Consider the following 16955-nt stretch of genomic DNA (forward strand, 5'->3'; position numbering starts at 1 on the left):
CAATTGCCCATCCCACATCCCCTCTACCCTCTACCCCCCACTTCTTCCAGCCCCTTCCCCTTCCCCTCATCGTGGACTTCCTGGGTCAGCCACCCTCGCACCCATGCACCAGCCACCCCATCTACTAGGTGGTGGTTGTTAAAGGAAACTGCTCAAGATGAATTATTCTAAAACCCAAATACCCATCTCTGCAGGTATTTGAAGAAATATTATTAGTCTTATCTATACCTGCTCCATTCTCCCCACACCTCAATTGTCAAAATCCTTTCATGTGTTCATTCATTCCTTCTATCTACTGAGTCCCTATTCTGTGCAAACACTGTGCCATTTGGAGCACAGAAAGTCCTGGGGTTGAGAGTCACTGGGGCAAACAGATGCTAATTGGCTGATTCCACAGATAGACAGGACATTGCGCTAGGGACCCAGTGCTCCGAAGGACTCCTGGTGAGCTAAGAGAGACCCAAGAGCTCCTGGGCACCAGGGCCCTTCAGGGGGCCATTGAACATGAGCCCAGCCAGTTCTGCTCCCTCCATGTGTTGTCTCCTGGGTACCAACGAACAGGAGTTCTCCAGCAGCCACTGGTCATTTGCATTTACGGGATGTCTGTAGTTTATCCACGGCTGTGTCTTATCCATCCGCCCTCCCACCCTACCCTTGTCTCCTTCATCCAGATTTTCCCACAATGCAAGTCAGGGTTCTATTTATCCCTGTCTCAGTCCGGCCCCCAGCCCTGCTGGACACTGGATGGTGAGGACCCTGCCCATCTTCTGCACCATGTGGATGGAGGTGCCCTCAACTATGATCTGCTCTGTGTAGCTGGAATGGAAGTCTTGTGGACCTACGAGTCTCTGTGCTCCTTGTAAACAATCCTCAGCACTGAAGCACACAGCTGGCACTCAACAAACGCTTGCTGAATTAAATGAAAATAAAATGTGTGGATGTTTCTATTGTGTGTGTTGTAGGGAGAAGCAGGCTAGCAGGTGGCTTACTTGCATGACGAGGTGCAGAGGGGATCTCCTCATGGAGGGGTCCAGGTAGGGGACACACAGAACATGGTCCTCGGGGAGGAATCACCCCAGCAGCCCCCCACAGTCCCAGGACTCTCACCTGGGAAGTCAGCCGAGGGGTAGGGATCCTTCACCTCATTGACGTTAGATTCGAACTCATCGATTTTCAGCTGTAGGAAGGAACACAGAGAAGATGAGGATGAAAAGAAAAGCTGTAGTTTCCACTTGCTGAACGCTTACTGGAGGCCAGTGTGAGTTTCAGCTCACTTACTCCTCCCTACGCCTGAGGGAAAGGTAATACGATCATTCCCATTTTACAGATGGGAAGCCAGGCTCAGAAAGGTCAGACCAGTTGCCCAGGTTACCACGGGCAAAGCCAGGACCTCGGCCTGTACCCCTCCCTTCTTAGTTCTCCAGAAGAGCTGAGGCCCCCGGGCCAGGAGCCCCAGGCCCAATTCCCTGATCCTTAGAGCTCCACTCCCTCAGCCTCCAGGAAGGCTGAGCAGAGGCAGGCTGGAACAAGCCGGGCTAGAAATGGTGGGAAGCCAGTCTGGGCCTCTCAGTGGAATGGGGGTGTCGCATGGGGAGGGGGACACCTTGACGGGGCGGGAAGCTGGGACTCTGAGCAAGTCTGGTTCCCAGATTCTCAGTACAAAGGATTCCCTGCAGGAGCTGCAGCCACCGACTCCCCCAGGAGAGTGGAGGAGACGCCTGCACGTGCTGATAGCCAGGCAGATGGCCACTCTCCTGGCTCCCAGCCCAGTCCACCAGCACCCTAAGGCACAGGGGAGAACCAGGGGACCAGAGTCCCCTCCCCATCAGGCCTCTGCAAATACCTCCGTGAAATGCTCACCTTGGCGGTGGTGGGGATGCCCTCACCCTTGGGTTTCTGCTCCAGCTTCTTGGCCATCACCGACCTCTCTTCGTCTGACTTGTCTGGGAGACCCCTGGGTTGAAAAACCAAGAAAACCCAAAGTGGAGGCTCAGCTAGAAAGTTCTCGGGGATCTGCTCAGCCTGACGAAACCCTCAGGGGGATCCTGCACCAAGGGCTCAGGGGGCTCTCTGGGGGAGGGAGCAGTGTAGGCCACCGAGTGGGGAGGGCCGTAGGCCTGGGCAAGACCTTTCTCCGTGATGAGAGGGCATGAGGCCCAGCTCGGGGCCGTGGCTCCATGGTCAGCCACACTCACTGTCTCTCAACTGGTGAGTGGGTGGAAAGGGGCTCTGCTCCTGGGTCGTGAAGACTCCACATGTGGGAGCATGGTTTGGTCCAAGATGGGGCTCAACTCTTTGGAAATGTCTGGACTCCGTTGCCGTCCTCTCCCCCTTTCTCTTCCCGTCCTGCTTCCACCAGGAATGGGCGTACTGTTCCTGTAGGCAGGAGCATTGTAGGAAGCAGGCCTCTGTCCAGAACCACTCAGTGTGGTTCTCCAACCAGTGGCATTGGCGCCTCCTGGGAGCTGGTTAGAAATGCAGGACCTCCACACCACCCCAGACTTCCAGAATCAGAATCGGCATTTTAACAAGGTCCCCAGGGGATTCATTTATAGTCAGAGTTGGAAAAACACCATCTGAAGACCAGCCCTGCTTCTCCTCCCGGAAGAGGGGCCCAGGCTACAGAGAGCCAGACAACAAACTCATGGATGGTGAGAATTGTAAAGGCCACTTCACAGACAGGACGTCTGAGGCTCTGCAAAGGGAAAGGCCTCCCTCCAAGAAGCACAGTGACTCAGCGTCAGGGCTGGGAGAGCTCCTAGGCCCCTTACCAGGTACCCAGCCCCTGCCCACCCTGCCTGGCTCTGCCCTCATATGTCCTGAGGCCTGTCTGGAGGCCGACTTGCCTCTAGCCCTGCCCCTAGGGACGCCTCACAGGTCTTCAGCCCCCCTGGACGTGCCTCTGGGTGGCCTGGCCCCTGCTCCTCAGGCTCCAAGGAGCCGTCTGTCCAGAGCTGGGAGGCCAACACCTGGCTGACCTCCAGGCCCTCCCTGAGGGGTGCGGCACTCACTTGGACATCTTCCTGCGCTTTTTCTCCTCTGCCTTGGCCTTCTGGGCAGAAGTCAGGCTCTCCGCCTCGGCCAGGTTGTCCACAGCAATGGCCAGGAAGACGTTGAGCAGGATGTCTGGGGCGGCAGCTAAGGAGCCTTGGCTTGTGGGAAAGGGGTGCTGGAGTCCTGTCCTGCCTGCGTGTTGGCAAGACCTAACCTGCTTTCTTAGTGGGGTCGTTGGAGTCCATCTTGCCAGGGTTACCCCACGGGAGGGCACGGGCCCAGGGACGTGGACAAGCGTCCTCAGAGGAGCCTGCCTGCAGAGGGCGCCCACAATGGGGCCTGAATCCACTGAGGCCTTGAATACCATCCTCGTCCTGCCCGGGACTGGTTGCAGCCCCCGCTCCGGATGGTGTGGGGAGCCGGGGAGGCACTGCAGTGAGAATCATGCTCTGCACACAGGAGCTCGAGGAACAAGGGTCCCCTCCCTCCCCACTATAATATCAGATTCCACGGTGCAGGGGGGCACTGTCGGCTTTCTCTGCCCCGTCCACCTCACCCTCCCATCTGCCTGTCTCACCTCTCAGTGCCCAAGCTCCAACTGCCTGGTGCCTTTGGACAGTCGGTCCCACCATCTTCACTGCTCCTCAAAGCCTTGTCCTTCCTCCTGCCTGCTCCAGGCTCACCGACATTTCTGGGATTACTCCTCCGACCTGTAACTGGTCACTCTGTGGTTCTCTAACCTCCTGGTGGAAGGAACTACCCTACGGCTATACCTGCTCTTGCTATTTGCTGTGTCCTATCCCCCCCCCCCCCCCCCCCCCCCCGCCATGAGCCCGGGAGCTCCCCTCCAGCCATAGGGCCTGGGGCCTGGCAAGTGGGCACTCTGACCCCCGTTTTAAGCCCCTCACCCAACCCTGCTCCCTGAGTTCTTTTCTGTACCGTGCTCCCGAGAGGATACAGTTGCCACAGACAAAAAGGATGATGAAGTAAATGCACACGAACATGCCGGGGTAGGACGGCCCGCCGTAGGCCATGATGCCGTTGTACATCACAGAGTTCCAGTCCTCACCTGTCAGGACCTGGGGGGAGAGGAGGCAGTGGTGGGGGGACATGGAGGGACTTGAGAGTCTTCTGCGGGAACTGCACTGTCCAAAGTTCCCTCCGACTCTGCCAATCCCCCAGACCTTCCCCCCTCATCCACGGCCCAGGATGAGAGGCCCCCGCTCTCCTCCTTCCACCTCTTCCACTGATCGAAAATATTGTTGCTGGCTCTCCAGGGCCAAGCAGTTGGACTGTGGGGTCACCTCTTCCCCGCACCCTGCTCCTACTGCCCAGGCTCAACCGCACTGCACCCACCCGGCCTCCTGTCATTGCAACCTCCAGAAACAGCGTAAAGTGTCAGGCACGGTGCCTGGCCGGCCAGTGGGGTGAATGAGGAGAGAGAGGGTGAAGCCGTCTATAGGACCAATCCACTGTCACACTGCCCTTCCCACTGGCACCAAGGCGGTGGCATTCCTCATGAGCACTGGCTCCCATGAGAGGAGTGTCCCTCTGCTCCACATGAGGCAGCTCCTCCCGGAGGCCTGAGGCTCCGACGGCCTGTGGGGGAGCCACAGCCGCGCTCCCTGGGTGGCCTTAGAGAGCACTGGCTGAGCCGTGCCTCCACAGTGAGCGATGGTCTGCGTTTCTTGGGGGCTTCCGCCGCCTTGGGGGAGAGGCCACCTTGTCTGACTCTGTGCTCAGCGATATGGGGAGCCCGTGCGGTGAAAGCAGGCACCTGGACCGCCAGCCCGCCCAGCTCCATTCACTCACTAAGTGCTACCCTGCTGTGGGCCAGCACTCTGCTGGCACCAGGGGCGAAGCCAATAGGACAAGCTGGGCACAGCTCCTAGCCACAGGGGTGTGGAGGAGACAGAGGAGCAGCCCTCACAAGGGAGAGAAGCACAGGGGCTGAGGCAGCCTGGAGAGGGACGCGGAACTCACACCAGCAGATCAGAGAGGGCTTCTTGGAGGGGGAGAGGCCCACCCTGACCTTGAAAGACGGGAAGCAGGACTCAGCACCTGCGCCCAGCCCACCTGGAAGACGCTGATGAGGGCCTGTGGGAAGTTGTCGAAGTTGCTGCGCCGCACCTCCGTGTCCTCGAAGTCGTACCTGCCCCCGAAGAGCTGCATGCCCAGCAGGGCGAAGATGACGACGAAGAGGAAGAGCAGCAGCAGCAGGGAGGCGATGGAGCGGATGGAGTTGAGCAGGGACGCCACCAGGTTGCTCAGCGACGTCCAGTACCTGAAGGAAGAGGCCACAGGGTGGGGAGGGGCGCCCCCTCGCGCCTGTGGCCGTGGGGTCTGGGCGGGCCCGGGGCAAAGGCTCAGGAGGGATGGAACACAGGGGACAGGGCTGCCCGGGCAGGAAGGCCCTGGACACATGGTGGCCACCCCCTCGCTCCTTCCTTCAGGGTGGGATCTCAGATTGCCGTTTCATACTCGTTCGTGGGACTGCTGTGTAACTCTGGCCCCACCACCAGTACAGCCGCCCCGAGAGTAAGGACCCGCTTCTCCCTCACGCACCAGTCCCCCCCCCGTGCCCAGCGCGGTGCCAGCTGCGGCGGGGCCCAATCAAGTCCTTCCCCTCACTGCCCTCCGTCACCCCTCTGTTCTGTAGCCTCCTTCCTACTTCCTGCTCCCTTTCTCCACTGCTCTCCTTCCCTCTCACCCTCCCCTCCTTCTTCCCTCTCCCAGTCCTTTCTTTTTCTCCTTCCTCCCTCATTTCCACACTCCCCCATCCCTGCCCTGCCCTAAGGCAACGTAAGAGAAGAAAAGAAGAGAAGACTGAGGTCATTTCTCTGCAGAGAGGGAGGTTATTTCACGGAGGGAGGGACGGCCTGGACAAGGGGCCACAGGTGGACTTGCAGAGACCCCGACCATGGGAACTGAGACAGGGGTAGACCAGACCAGTGCTGTGCGCGTGGGGCCCAGGGCCCAGCCACCCGGCACTCACTTGGTGATCTTGAAGATCCTGAGGAGGCGGATGCAGCGCAGCACGGAGATGCCCAGCGGGGTCATGGCGCCCGACTCCACCAGCAGGATCTCCAGGAGGCCGCTGCACACCACGAAGCAGTCGAAGCGGTTGAAGATGGACATGAAGTACTGGCGCAGGCCCAGCCCGTACATCTTCATCAGCATCTCGACGGTGAAGAGGCACAGCAGCACCCGGTTGGCCACCTCTGCAGGATCGGCACTGCAACCTCAGCCGCGCTCTCCTGCCCCGTTCCTGGCGCCCAGCCTTTGCCGCACTCAGCCCTCAACCCAGGACACCCTCCCCACCTTTCCAGGGCGTCATCCTTTTTCTACTCTCAAAATCCAGTAAAACCTGGTGAATTTTTCCGCATTGAAGGAACGCTAATCTAGATTTCTACAAAGCTAAACCACGCTGTATTTAACAAGAAGAGAGTTCCACTACTAATGCCACTTAACTTCATTAAGCTCTGCCACTCTGTCATGACTGCACCCCTCCCCGCTCCTGCTAGCGAGGGGTCCCTCCACCCTCAAAAGCCGGTCTGTCCACCTGTGCTTTGGCCTCCCCCACCCCCACCTCAGGAAACCCACTGTCGATGACCCTCTTCTTCCTATGTATTTAATTCTTCCTTTCAAATGGATCCTCCCACTGTCACTGTAAAATGGCTGGTCTCTCCCACTTCCCCGTGCTCTCGCCCTGGCCTTCTCCTCCCTGTCACAGCCAAACTTCCAGGAAGAGTTATCTACTTTGACCTCTTTACTTCTTCACTTCCTGCCCCCTCCACTCTTCACCTCACACTCAACTGGGCCCCCTCACCACTCCACCAACAGCTCCCTCAGGGTCGTCAGTCACTTCCCTGTCACCAAATCCAGGGGGCATTTTAACCCTCATTTTCCTGACCTCCCGGAAGCAGTAGGTACTGTTGACCAACCTCTTGCTTTTTCAAACATTCTCTTTCCTTGGCTTCTGTGATTCCACTCCTTCTGGATTTCTCTATGTCTCCAGCTCCTCTTAAGCCTCCTCTGAAGATGCATTCCTTATCTAATCGTTGATGCTGGACTTGAGCTGTACCCTGGAGTATACACTGTGCCCCAGTGATCTGGTGATGCCATTTAAGACCACAGCTTCAGCTGCCATCCCTGCCGAGGACTCCTGGATCTTAATTCTTCAACTCAGACCTGTCTGATGAGTTCCAGACCTATTTTTCCATCTGTCTCCTTGACATCTCCATTGAGATGTCTCCAAGGCACCTCAAACTCAACATGGCCAAGACTAAGCTGATGGGTACTGCCCATCCTCACCCACCCTCCAAAAATACCTGGTCAATGACCGTCTTCCCTATCTCAGTAAGTGATGTTACCATCCATTTATCTGCATAGGCCAGGAACCTCAAATTCGTCTCTGACTCCTCTTGGTGGGCAGTGTTGACATCTTGACCACATTTGGTCTTTGCCAATGCTTGGCACATTCAAGGGGCTCTCAAGAAGATTGGTTGCAATGAATGAATGGATGGACGGATACATTTTATCTGTAGCTTTGTTTCCTATCTCCTTCCCATAAAAAAAGACAGTCTTTTTTTCTATTTGTTTTCCTTCTTTTATCTCTTTCATCATTTAAAACATTGTCTGTTTGGTGCTGCTCTATTCTCTCAGGCTCCTGGTGGTGTGCCTGATAACTCTTCCTCAGGGTGGCCCTGTTCCTTTTTGGTTTGCAATTGTTTGATTGTGAGCTCATCTTCAGGAAACACCTTTCCCAGCAGAAATTCTGTCTACCTTGGGTTGAGAAGCACCCTTACAGAGTGGCTTGGGTTTGCTTCTGCTGGGTACCCCCGGGGTTGCTCTGGTCTGTGACTAGTTTTTAGGTTACTGTCTTAGATTAGGATCCCTACACCATGAAGGATAGTACACATTGGGCCCCCTACCTATACTGGGCAGAGATTGGATTTCGATTTGTCACTGGAGAGATTTTTCCTCCCCTGTGAGCCTCTAGCAGGGATAAACTCCCCAGCCCCTTCCTTGGCCCAATGGGTGGTTAAGGTTTTTGCTTCCCTTACATGGGGGAGCTCTCTTGGGGCCCTGGCTCTAGGCAAGTGGTCAGCCCCAGTCTCTACCTCATGAAGACCCCGGCCCTGCCTCCTGTCCCTGATAGGCTTTGAGAACCCAGCTGCCACCCCATAGGGTTTAGGTCTGTGTCTAAAATGTTCCCAGAAGTCAGCTCATGAGCTTTCAGTTGCTTCTTTGTTTCTGTACCCAGAGATTTCCTTTTCCTTCTTTGCAGTATTGTCATCATGACTTAGGCAGCATCGCTATGTCTATGTGGTGGGGAGGACATTTAGTTGGTCCTCGATGTAGTTGGAATTGGCCCCCTTTCCTCTTTCTGGTCCTTGTCACTGTCCAGAGCGCCACACACAGGGGATCCTCCACCACGTGGGTGGGCTGATGGGTAACTTTCCACCAGACTGATCCTCCACGAACTCAGGCCTCATCATGCTGTATTCCTGCTTATATTTGTATTATGTTACATTATATTATATTATATTATATTATATTATATTATATTATATTACATTATATTATATTATATTGTTTTGTATTAATTTCATTAGCTTCCCATTGCCTCAATATAAAGTCCCAATGCTTTATTAGAGTGTATAAGGCCCTCGATGAGCAAAGACACCTGTTGCCACTCTCAGTCGCATCGGAAGTTCCGATAGCCCCCCGAATTCACCAGGCTGTTGCATCTCTTCACATCTTTGCACCTGCTGTTCCTTCTGCAGGAATCCCCCCTCCCTTTGTCTGCCTGGGCCTTGTCTCTTTTTCTTTCAGACCCACGGAGCTCCAGCATCTCCTCTGGCCACCTTGCATTCGCCTCTATCACCGCCCTCCCTGTGTTCACTTGACATTGTTTATTAACGTCTGTCTCCTCCTCAGCTAAGGAAGCTCCTTGAAGGCAAGAGCAGCGTGTTAGTTCTCTCAGTGTCTTCAGTTCTTCTTCTGTGCCTTGCGTGCAGTGTGTACTCAATAAATGGTGAAGGAGTGCTGTTTTTGTAGTAGCATTTGAACTTGGATCCTGGGAGTTCTAAATTACTGGTAATCTTTACGTTCGGGATCTGGAATTGTAATAATTTGCCCAGACACCTGGGCAAGCACCTGGAGTTTTCCCAATGTGTTCTGTTATTGTCCCTGGTAACGCCTTGAGGAGAAAAGTACCACCAGCCCCTAAATTCTAGAAAACAATGGCAATAACGAATTGACCTCTTCTGCAAAACCTGAGGTGCCAATGGCTGGCTTTGGGCATCAGCCACATCCGTACTCTCCCTGGCCTCACTCCGCACTGTCTCACCTTGCAAGTGGGTCAACCAGAGAGGCTGGTGGTGGTGCTCTGAGGCGATGGACAGGGTGTTGAGGGCCACGATCAGGATGACCAGCCAGTAGAAGACCCTGGACTTGACCACGTCGTGGCACTTCCAGCGAAAGATGCGGTTCCATTGCCGCCAGTGTCGGCTGAGGGAGGAGACAGGAGGATGGAGGCAAGGAGCAGCTTCACTCTAGGCCCCACCTTTCTGCGGTTCCTTTCGCACAGACTCGCCATCCCCAGTCTGATCACCCACTCGCCCCTCCAGCCACACAAGAGAGACAAAGGACATGGGCTGTAGAGCAGACTGGTTTAAAATCTTGCCTCTAACTAGCAAAGTTCTCCATCTTTCAGAGAAGAATAATGACGCCGCCAACCTCAGAGGGCATTAGAGAGAATGCCAGCAAAATGCTTAGCCTAGGGCCCCGCAGACAGTGGGGGCTCCGGACATGTTAATTTTAGTTAAAGCAACACGGAGATGCAGCATTTTGCCTCTTAAAGAGCAGTTCTTTGACAATTCATCACCTCTGGTGATGAGGAGCGTGTGTGGAAAGGGCACTTTCCCGGTCAGTGCAACCTCTCTGGAGAGCAATTTGGCAGCGTTGGGCAAAGTTTGAAACCGATAGAGCCTTTGACCAGCAATTCCATTTCTGGGAATCTGCCCAGCAGAGACATTCACACTGACGCACAGCTGGTCCCTGCAGCAGACTGGGAATTTTTTTTGTATCCACAAACTGGAAAGATCCTTTAAATATACGATGGCATATCCATATTGTGGAATATTTATATCCAAAGATATGCCATAGAAGGTGTGTGTGCTATCAAGGCATGAAAAGAGGAACCTTAAATGAATATCACTAAGTGGAAGAAGCCAGTCTGAGAAGGCTACACGCTGTGTGATTCCAACTCTATGACATTCTGGAAAAGGCAAAACCACAGAGACAGTAAAAAGATCAGTGGTGGCCATGGATTGGGCAGTAGGAGGGATGAGTAGGCAGAGCACAGAGGATTTTTAGGGCAGTGAAAATACTCTGTATGATATTATAACGATGGCTACACGTCACTTACACGTATGTCCAAACCCATAGAATGTACAACACCAAGAGTGAACCCTAATGTAAACTATGGGCTCTGGGTGGTGATGACGTGTCTATGTAGGCTCATCAGTCATAACAAATGCACCACTCTGGTGGGGGCTGTTGATATGGGGGAGGCTGTGCATGTGTGGGGATGGGGGTGTACATGGGAGTCTCTGTACCTTCTGCTCAATTTTGCTGTGAAACTGCTCTAAAAAAACAGTCTTAAAAAAAAATGTGTGTGTGTGTGTATAAAGTTGCCCTCAATTGATAACTTTAAGTTAAACGTGTAAGTTACTAGACAACGTGTAGATCATACTCAGGTATTCATCAAATACATGGCAGCACCTCCTGGTGTTGGGTGCTGTTCTAGGCTCCGAAGTGACATGAGTTAACATAACCCCATCATGTAAAAAGCCAAGACAAAAACAAAAAACCTGGTGTGTGTGTGTGTGCGCGTGTACATGTGTATGTGTCAGAGAGATGAAAGCCCAGAAAAGGTCTGAGAGGGATGCAAATCTGTTACTATGGTTACCTCTTTGCAGGGCACTGGGGACCTTCATCTTTTCTTTGATGTATTTCTCTATTGTTTGATCTTTCAAAATCGCCATCCTGTATGAATTTGTAAAAGGGAGCAGCCAACCAAGCAGACACACCACCCTCTTGAGACAAAAGGAGTGAGCTTGCCGCGTCCCTTTTCTCAGCCTCCTTTCTGCAAAGCTCTGCGTATTGCCTCCTGGTGGCGCGCACCTTCCCTCTCCTGGGCAGAGGTTTCCAGGACTGACCACCCGACCAGCTCCACTCTGGTCTAATCTGAACTGCTCCCCTCCTCCAGGATCCCAGTTTCTTCCTTACGTGGCATGTCAATAGGTCACCTGCCGAGTGCCCTCTGACTGCACTAAGGATTGGAAAGTGACTCTAAAGCCACTGAGGGGGAAGGAAACTGGGTTCCATCTCCATGTCTCAGGTTGCTCGGGGCTGGGAGGGCCTGGGGAGACGGGAGATACTCACACGAACTGGATGATTTTGTTCAAGCCCTCGATTTCATACAGGCTTTCCGTGTCAGAGCCACCTTCATCCAAAGACAGCTTCCCTGGGGATGGGAGAGACACGGTGGGCCAGTCTTCTGGGCCCCGCTGGGCTGGGTACACCTGGAAAGGGCCCATCGACTGGAGACACCTGGGACAGCCTGGATCCCTCTGTGCCTTTCTGAGACCCAGATCCTCAGGAGCCCAAGAGCGCACATCCCCTGGGGAGGGGCGGTCACAAAGGGGCAGCCCCGTGCTTTGTGCCTCTGGAAGAGCCCTGGGCACAGCTGGATGCCACCGTTTTGAGGTATGAGGTTTTAGGTAAGTTCCTCCCCCTCCAAGGGCCTGAGTTTTATCTACTAAATGCAAAGCTATCCCGCGGATGGGCCTCCAGCTGGCAGGAGGAGACAAGAAGCAGTGCTTTCTGCCAGAGCCGCCCGGGAGGGGCAGCTCGGGGGTGGCAGGGGCGCTGACCACGCCTTGGGCCCGAACCTTCTCGCAAGTCCTCGACGTCCATGACCTCGCCCTGTGTGATCCAGCTCATGTAGCCCCGCAGGTCCTCCTCCAACTGCTGCTTCTCCCGGAGCTTCTGGAAGGTCCCCCTGGACTTGGCCTTCTCCCGCTCCTTGGTGAACTCCCTGACGGGCAACAAGGGGACGGGAGGAGGAGAGGACTGAGCTCCCCAAGGACGAGGCACCACGGTCTCTGGGTGTACATGACCCTCCTCTGGCTGGTGTCGCCTGGGGTCCAGGTGCCCTTCCAGCCCCTCTGCTGCCCCTCCAGTCCCCCTCCAGGAGCACCGGGGGGCACTCGCCTCCTTCTCCCTTCTTTCTTCTCACCCCTCATCATCTTCTCCTACCTTGTCTCGGGTTAGTGACATGACAGTCGCTTGCCCCAGTGGAATTAGCCCGGAGCCTCAATTTCCATGCTGCCCTGACCTCTAAGCTACCTCAGAAATCTGGTTCTGCTAAAAGACCTGAGGCCAGGAGGAAATTTTCCTGGGCTGAGAACAAACCAGGTGGCAGCCCCGGAGGAAGGACCCGAGGTCAGCGAGGGGTCCTCAGACCAGCAGGGCAGCCCTCGGCCACCAGGCAGGTGGAGACAGAGGGAGACTCCAGCACAGTCGTGGGTCCAAGGAGATGGGCTGCGAGTTGGGGCCTGCCCCTTCCCTGCCGCAGCCCCAGGGGGCAGGGCCAGGCAGGGCCTCTTGAGCACTGCGGCCGTGCACCCTGGGTCGTCCCGTGAAACCTATGGATCTCTCCTCAGCATAACGTAAAATGCACAAAGTAAAACCATAGCATCACAAAGGAACCAAATATATTAAAAAATAGTTATTGACATATAAAGAAATTGTGATAAAGTAATATAAATGCTTTTATAACTCATTACGAGATCTCGGTGCAGGTTGAATGACCACCATAATGTCAAGGCAGTAATGGGTGTAAGTAATGTCGGTGACAACTGTAACGTGACATGTGCCATGTGATTGCTGTTGGGACAAGTCACAGGAGGAGCGAATACCACGGTGGCTTGTCGCCCACGTTCATAATGAAAGAAAACACTAAATTTAACCTTAGACTTAATAAAAAATAAAGATAAGTTTTTCCTGTCCAAGTTCACAGACCCCTGAATTCTGACACAGACTGCCTGGAGGGAAGCTTCTAGGTGGGGTGACGGCCGTGGGGAAGGGGCTGATGGTCACTTCCAGGCTCTCCACTGTGGCCAGGGTGGGGCTGTCACAGAGAGGATAGATCTCATGAAGAATGACCGTAAGTACTAAGCACTTATCATGTGCTAGACTCTGCTCTAAGTACCCTATATGTATTAACTCATCTAATCCTCCCAACAACCCTATAGAATGGGTACCAAAATTATTCCTCTTTGACAGATGTGAAGCCTGAGGGACAGAGACGTTAGGTAATTAGGCAAAGGTCACACAGCCACCAAGCAGTCGTACAAGGATTTCAACTTGGACAGTGTAGCTCCAGTCTGTGTGCTTAACCTGAAGGCTATCCTGACCCTTAGTGCTGAGCATCTCATGCACATCCGGGGCCAGGAGGCTGGGGTCTCAGGGGCTTCACTCAGAGGGAGTGTAGATGCAGAGGGACAGAAGGAAGCGAGTATGGGAGAAGGCTTGAGGAGAAGGGAGACGACAAATTGAGGGGCTCCTGCCTGCATCTTCTATCTCTTCCTTGCTAACCAGGGAGCATGCTCTTAGCTAAAGGGGACCCTGGGATGAGCGGAGGTTCTAACCCACGTCTCCCTGCCCTGGTCCTCCCCTTCCTCCTCCTCCCCCCCATCTCTCCTTCACCCTCTCTATCTTTTCCTCCTCCCCCCATCCGCCCATTCTCCTCCCTTGCACCCTCTATCCTCCTTCTCTTCTCCCTCCTCCTCTTCCTCCTCCTCCTCCCCTTCCTCCCCCTCCTCCCCTTCTCCTCTCACCTCCCGGCAGCCTTACCCACTCAGGACACCCAGCACCAGGTTGAGGATGAAGAAGGATCCCAGCAGAATGAGGGTGACAAAGTAGATCCAGGGCCACTCATTCCCGATGGCATCATTGACCTGGTCCCAATAGAGGTGTGAGTCCCAGCCCCTGACTTGAGGACCTAGGTCCCCTTCCCGAGTTGGCCCACTCACACTCTCCCTGAGCCTGGGGGACAAGAAGGGAGGCCATCGGAGCCCAGAGAGGGGACCTTTTCTCACCTGAGGACCTAGGACCCGGAGCTAGGCCTCCCAAGGGGCCTTGGTGACTGTCTGCCTGGCCCAGCGAGACCAACCATTTCTCCCTGCAACCATCCACCTCCTGGCCTGACTCTCGTGGACGCTATTTCCGTGGCCCGAGCTTGGCCAGCTCCTTCACGGACAACCTCTGGGGCCCCAGCCGAGCCCCTAACGTCTCCGAACAGCACCCATCTGTCCCGCGGGGGTGATGGTGTGCTTGCTCCTCACAGTCTCGTTACAGACGTGGGATAACATGTGACAGTCCTGAAATGTGTAATAATCTGCTCCCATAATACGAGCTTACAAGAACTGTTCATGCTAATCCTTTATATTGGCAAACCATTTGACAGTTTTACCCCTTTTTCCCCCGTGGGCGGTGTCACACCGTGGTTAAGTCCCGGAATTGGAGCTGGATGGATCAGCATCCAATTCTTGGCTCTATTGCTCACTATGCAGAGCTCTGCAACCCTGGGCACATTACTGAACCTCTCTGAGCCTCAGTGCCTTATCTGTAAAGTGGGAACTGTGTTTCCATTGTTGGAGGATGAAATAAGAAATGCAACCTAACCTAATAAATAATACACTCCAACAAGAAAACTCTGATATAGCATTAACTCTGTGCCGGCACTGTTGTAACTCAGTTAATCCCCCTCTAACCGTCATACCTAACCTATGATGCAGGCAGTACTTTTATTTTACAGGCGAGGAAACTGATATCTAACAATATTTATATGGGAAAGCAGCCTTGCCCAGTGGCAAAGAGAGAGACTCAGAGGGCCCTTCGTCCCTCAGGAAATCTGAGATTCGAGGCCATCGGGAACGAGTCGCTCATAGCCAGGCTCAGGGAAGAGTTAGGAACGGAGACCAGCACCCATGGAGCTCCTGGTTCCCATTCCTCACCCCCAGCTTGGGTCCTGCACAGACAGGCTGTGCCTTGGGGACTGCCCAAAGGATGCTGGGACACACTCCTGGGGACGAGAAGGGGACCATGTGCCCTGTGTGGGTTCCCCAGGGAGGGGCAAGAAGGAGCGGGGGCCCTGGAGTCAGTGACTGGCCGGCCCCTCCCGCCCCCCGGCCCCCGTGGATGCAGGGAGGTGGTCCGGCAGGCGCGGGCCCACACCCACCCAGTAGAGGACGTCGGTCCACCCCTCCATGGTGATGCACTGGTACACGGTGAGCATGGAGAAGCCGAAGTTGTCGAAGTGGGTGATGCCGTGGTTGGGCCCCGGCCAGCCGGCCCGGCACTCGCTGCCGTTGATGGTGCACGGGCGCCCCGAACCCGTCCTGGCGCAGGGTGAGGGCTTCTCGTTCTCCACCGTGGCCACGATGTCTGGAGGCAGAAGGGGCATGAGCGTCAGACGCAGGAGCAGGTGGACAGGATGGGAGAGAAGGCTCAAATCATTGAGTAGCGGGTCTAAGACACGCAGCTGAAACACAAAGGATGGGGAGCACGGGGCACGTGGGGAGGGATGGGGAGGGATGCTTGGGGCCGAGGGCTCAGTGATGGTGATGGGCAGCTGCGGGCAGCAGGGATTAGTTCCTGGGCCCAGGCCTGATTACTGGTCCTCGGAAGTGCAGCCTATGAAGCAGATGTAATGCGAGTGTCCTTTGTCCCCAGAGCTTCGTAAAGGAGGCAGCTGCCGGCTGGCCAGAGGTGTGGGGTGGGGGCACATGTTCCGCCTTGAGAGCTCTGTCTGAGACTGAAATGGAGCGGCCCCAGCGGCACGGAGACGGGGTATACCAGTCACCAGCTCCAGGCGAGGGGCTGCTCTCGGGGGAGCTCCCGGCAGGCCTGAGCTGCCGGCCCCTTTGTGCCCCTGGATGGGGCTCCTGCTGGCTCTACAGTCCCGCAATTTGGATGACATCCCAGACCCCCTTCATCTTAGGACAAGTAACCTCCACTGTGTTCAGAATGTAGGTTGGCTCAGAGCCAGAGCGCCCTTCCTTACCACATTTACCGTTGTAGGCTCAGCACCCTGGAGATGGGAGGGAGGACGTCGACCGCCCTGGGCTCTGAGTGGGTCCCGGGCCAAGGTGTTGGGCAGCCCTCATCCCGGAGGGGCTTTTGAGCACGGCTGGTCAGCACTGGTCAAGGACTCAGGGGAGCTCCGGGTGAGACCTCCAGATTTGGTTTGAAGGTTGTGATGGAAAGCCCACTTCTGTCTGTCTTGATCATGCTTGTTATAGGACGAAGATTGTCATGGGGACAGGAAGAGGCAGAAGTGGGGCTGAACCACGGAAAGCTTTATCACAGTTTTCTGTTGTGAGTGGGTTTGCACCTTGTGTGCCTGCCCCTGTCAGTGGTGACACCATCTCCTGAGGCCCTGCAGGACAAGGTGGTCTCGGCCAGCTGGTGTTATTCTGGTGAGCTAGATGCGGGGGCTTCGGCAGGAGCCCTGTCCTAACAGAGGTCACCTCTTTCCTGTGCCGTGTGCAGTTCCCTGCAGACCCCGCTGTAAGGAAATCTCGGACTGAGACAGGCTGAGCACCGGGGAGCTGCTGCCAGTTTAGAGCAGCGAGCCGAGAGTGTGGGACCCGAGACCTTTCCGGGTATCTGCCGGGTCAAGTTATTTTCACAATAAGCCCAAGACGCCATTTGCCCTTTCATCTCCCAATCTTGTACCGAATGCCGAGTAGAGTTTTCCAGAGCCTATGTGACTTGTGATGTCACAACGCACCGAGTGCAGGAGATGTGAGCACCCGGCACACTGCTGTGAGGCCAGACATTAAAGAGATTTAGAGAAAATGTAAAATGGTACCATTCTCCTC

At 55.0% G+C, this 16955-nt stretch overlaps 1 protein-coding gene across 1 annotated transcript in view; it reads right to left on the bottom strand.

Moving 5' to 3' along the window:
• Nucleotides 1–16955, bottom strand: part of CACNA1S (calcium voltage-gated channel subunit alpha1 S) — a 63759-nt gene that overhangs the window by 29475 nt on the left and 17329 nt on the right. The window contains exons 6-16 of the mRNA XM_058533936.1: nt 15311–15516; nt 13924–14027; nt 11958–12103; nt 11449–11530; nt 9350–9510; nt 5990–6215; nt 5071–5278; nt 3953–4073; nt 3012–3126; nt 1861–1954; nt 1108–1177 (exon numbers count right to left, since the gene is read on the bottom strand). Coding sequence (XP_058389919.1) covers nt 1108–1177; nt 1861–1954; nt 3012–3126; nt 3953–4073; nt 5071–5278; nt 5990–6215; nt 9350–9510; nt 11449–11530; nt 11958–12103; nt 13924–14027; nt 15311–15516 — 1533 coding nt within the window. The remainder of the gene's footprint in view (nt 1–1107; nt 1178–1860; nt 1955–3011; nt 3127–3952; nt 4074–5070; nt 5279–5989; nt 6216–9349; nt 9511–11448; nt 11531–11957; nt 12104–13923; nt 14028–15310; nt 15517–16955) is intronic.

The sequence above is a fragment of the Diceros bicornis genome, chromosome 38 (genome assembly GCF_020826845.1).
Source record: "Diceros bicornis minor isolate mBicDic1 chromosome 38, mDicBic1.mat.cur, whole genome shotgun sequence".
Lineage (NCBI taxonomy): Eukaryota > Metazoa > Chordata > Mammalia > Perissodactyla > Rhinocerotidae > Diceros > Diceros bicornis.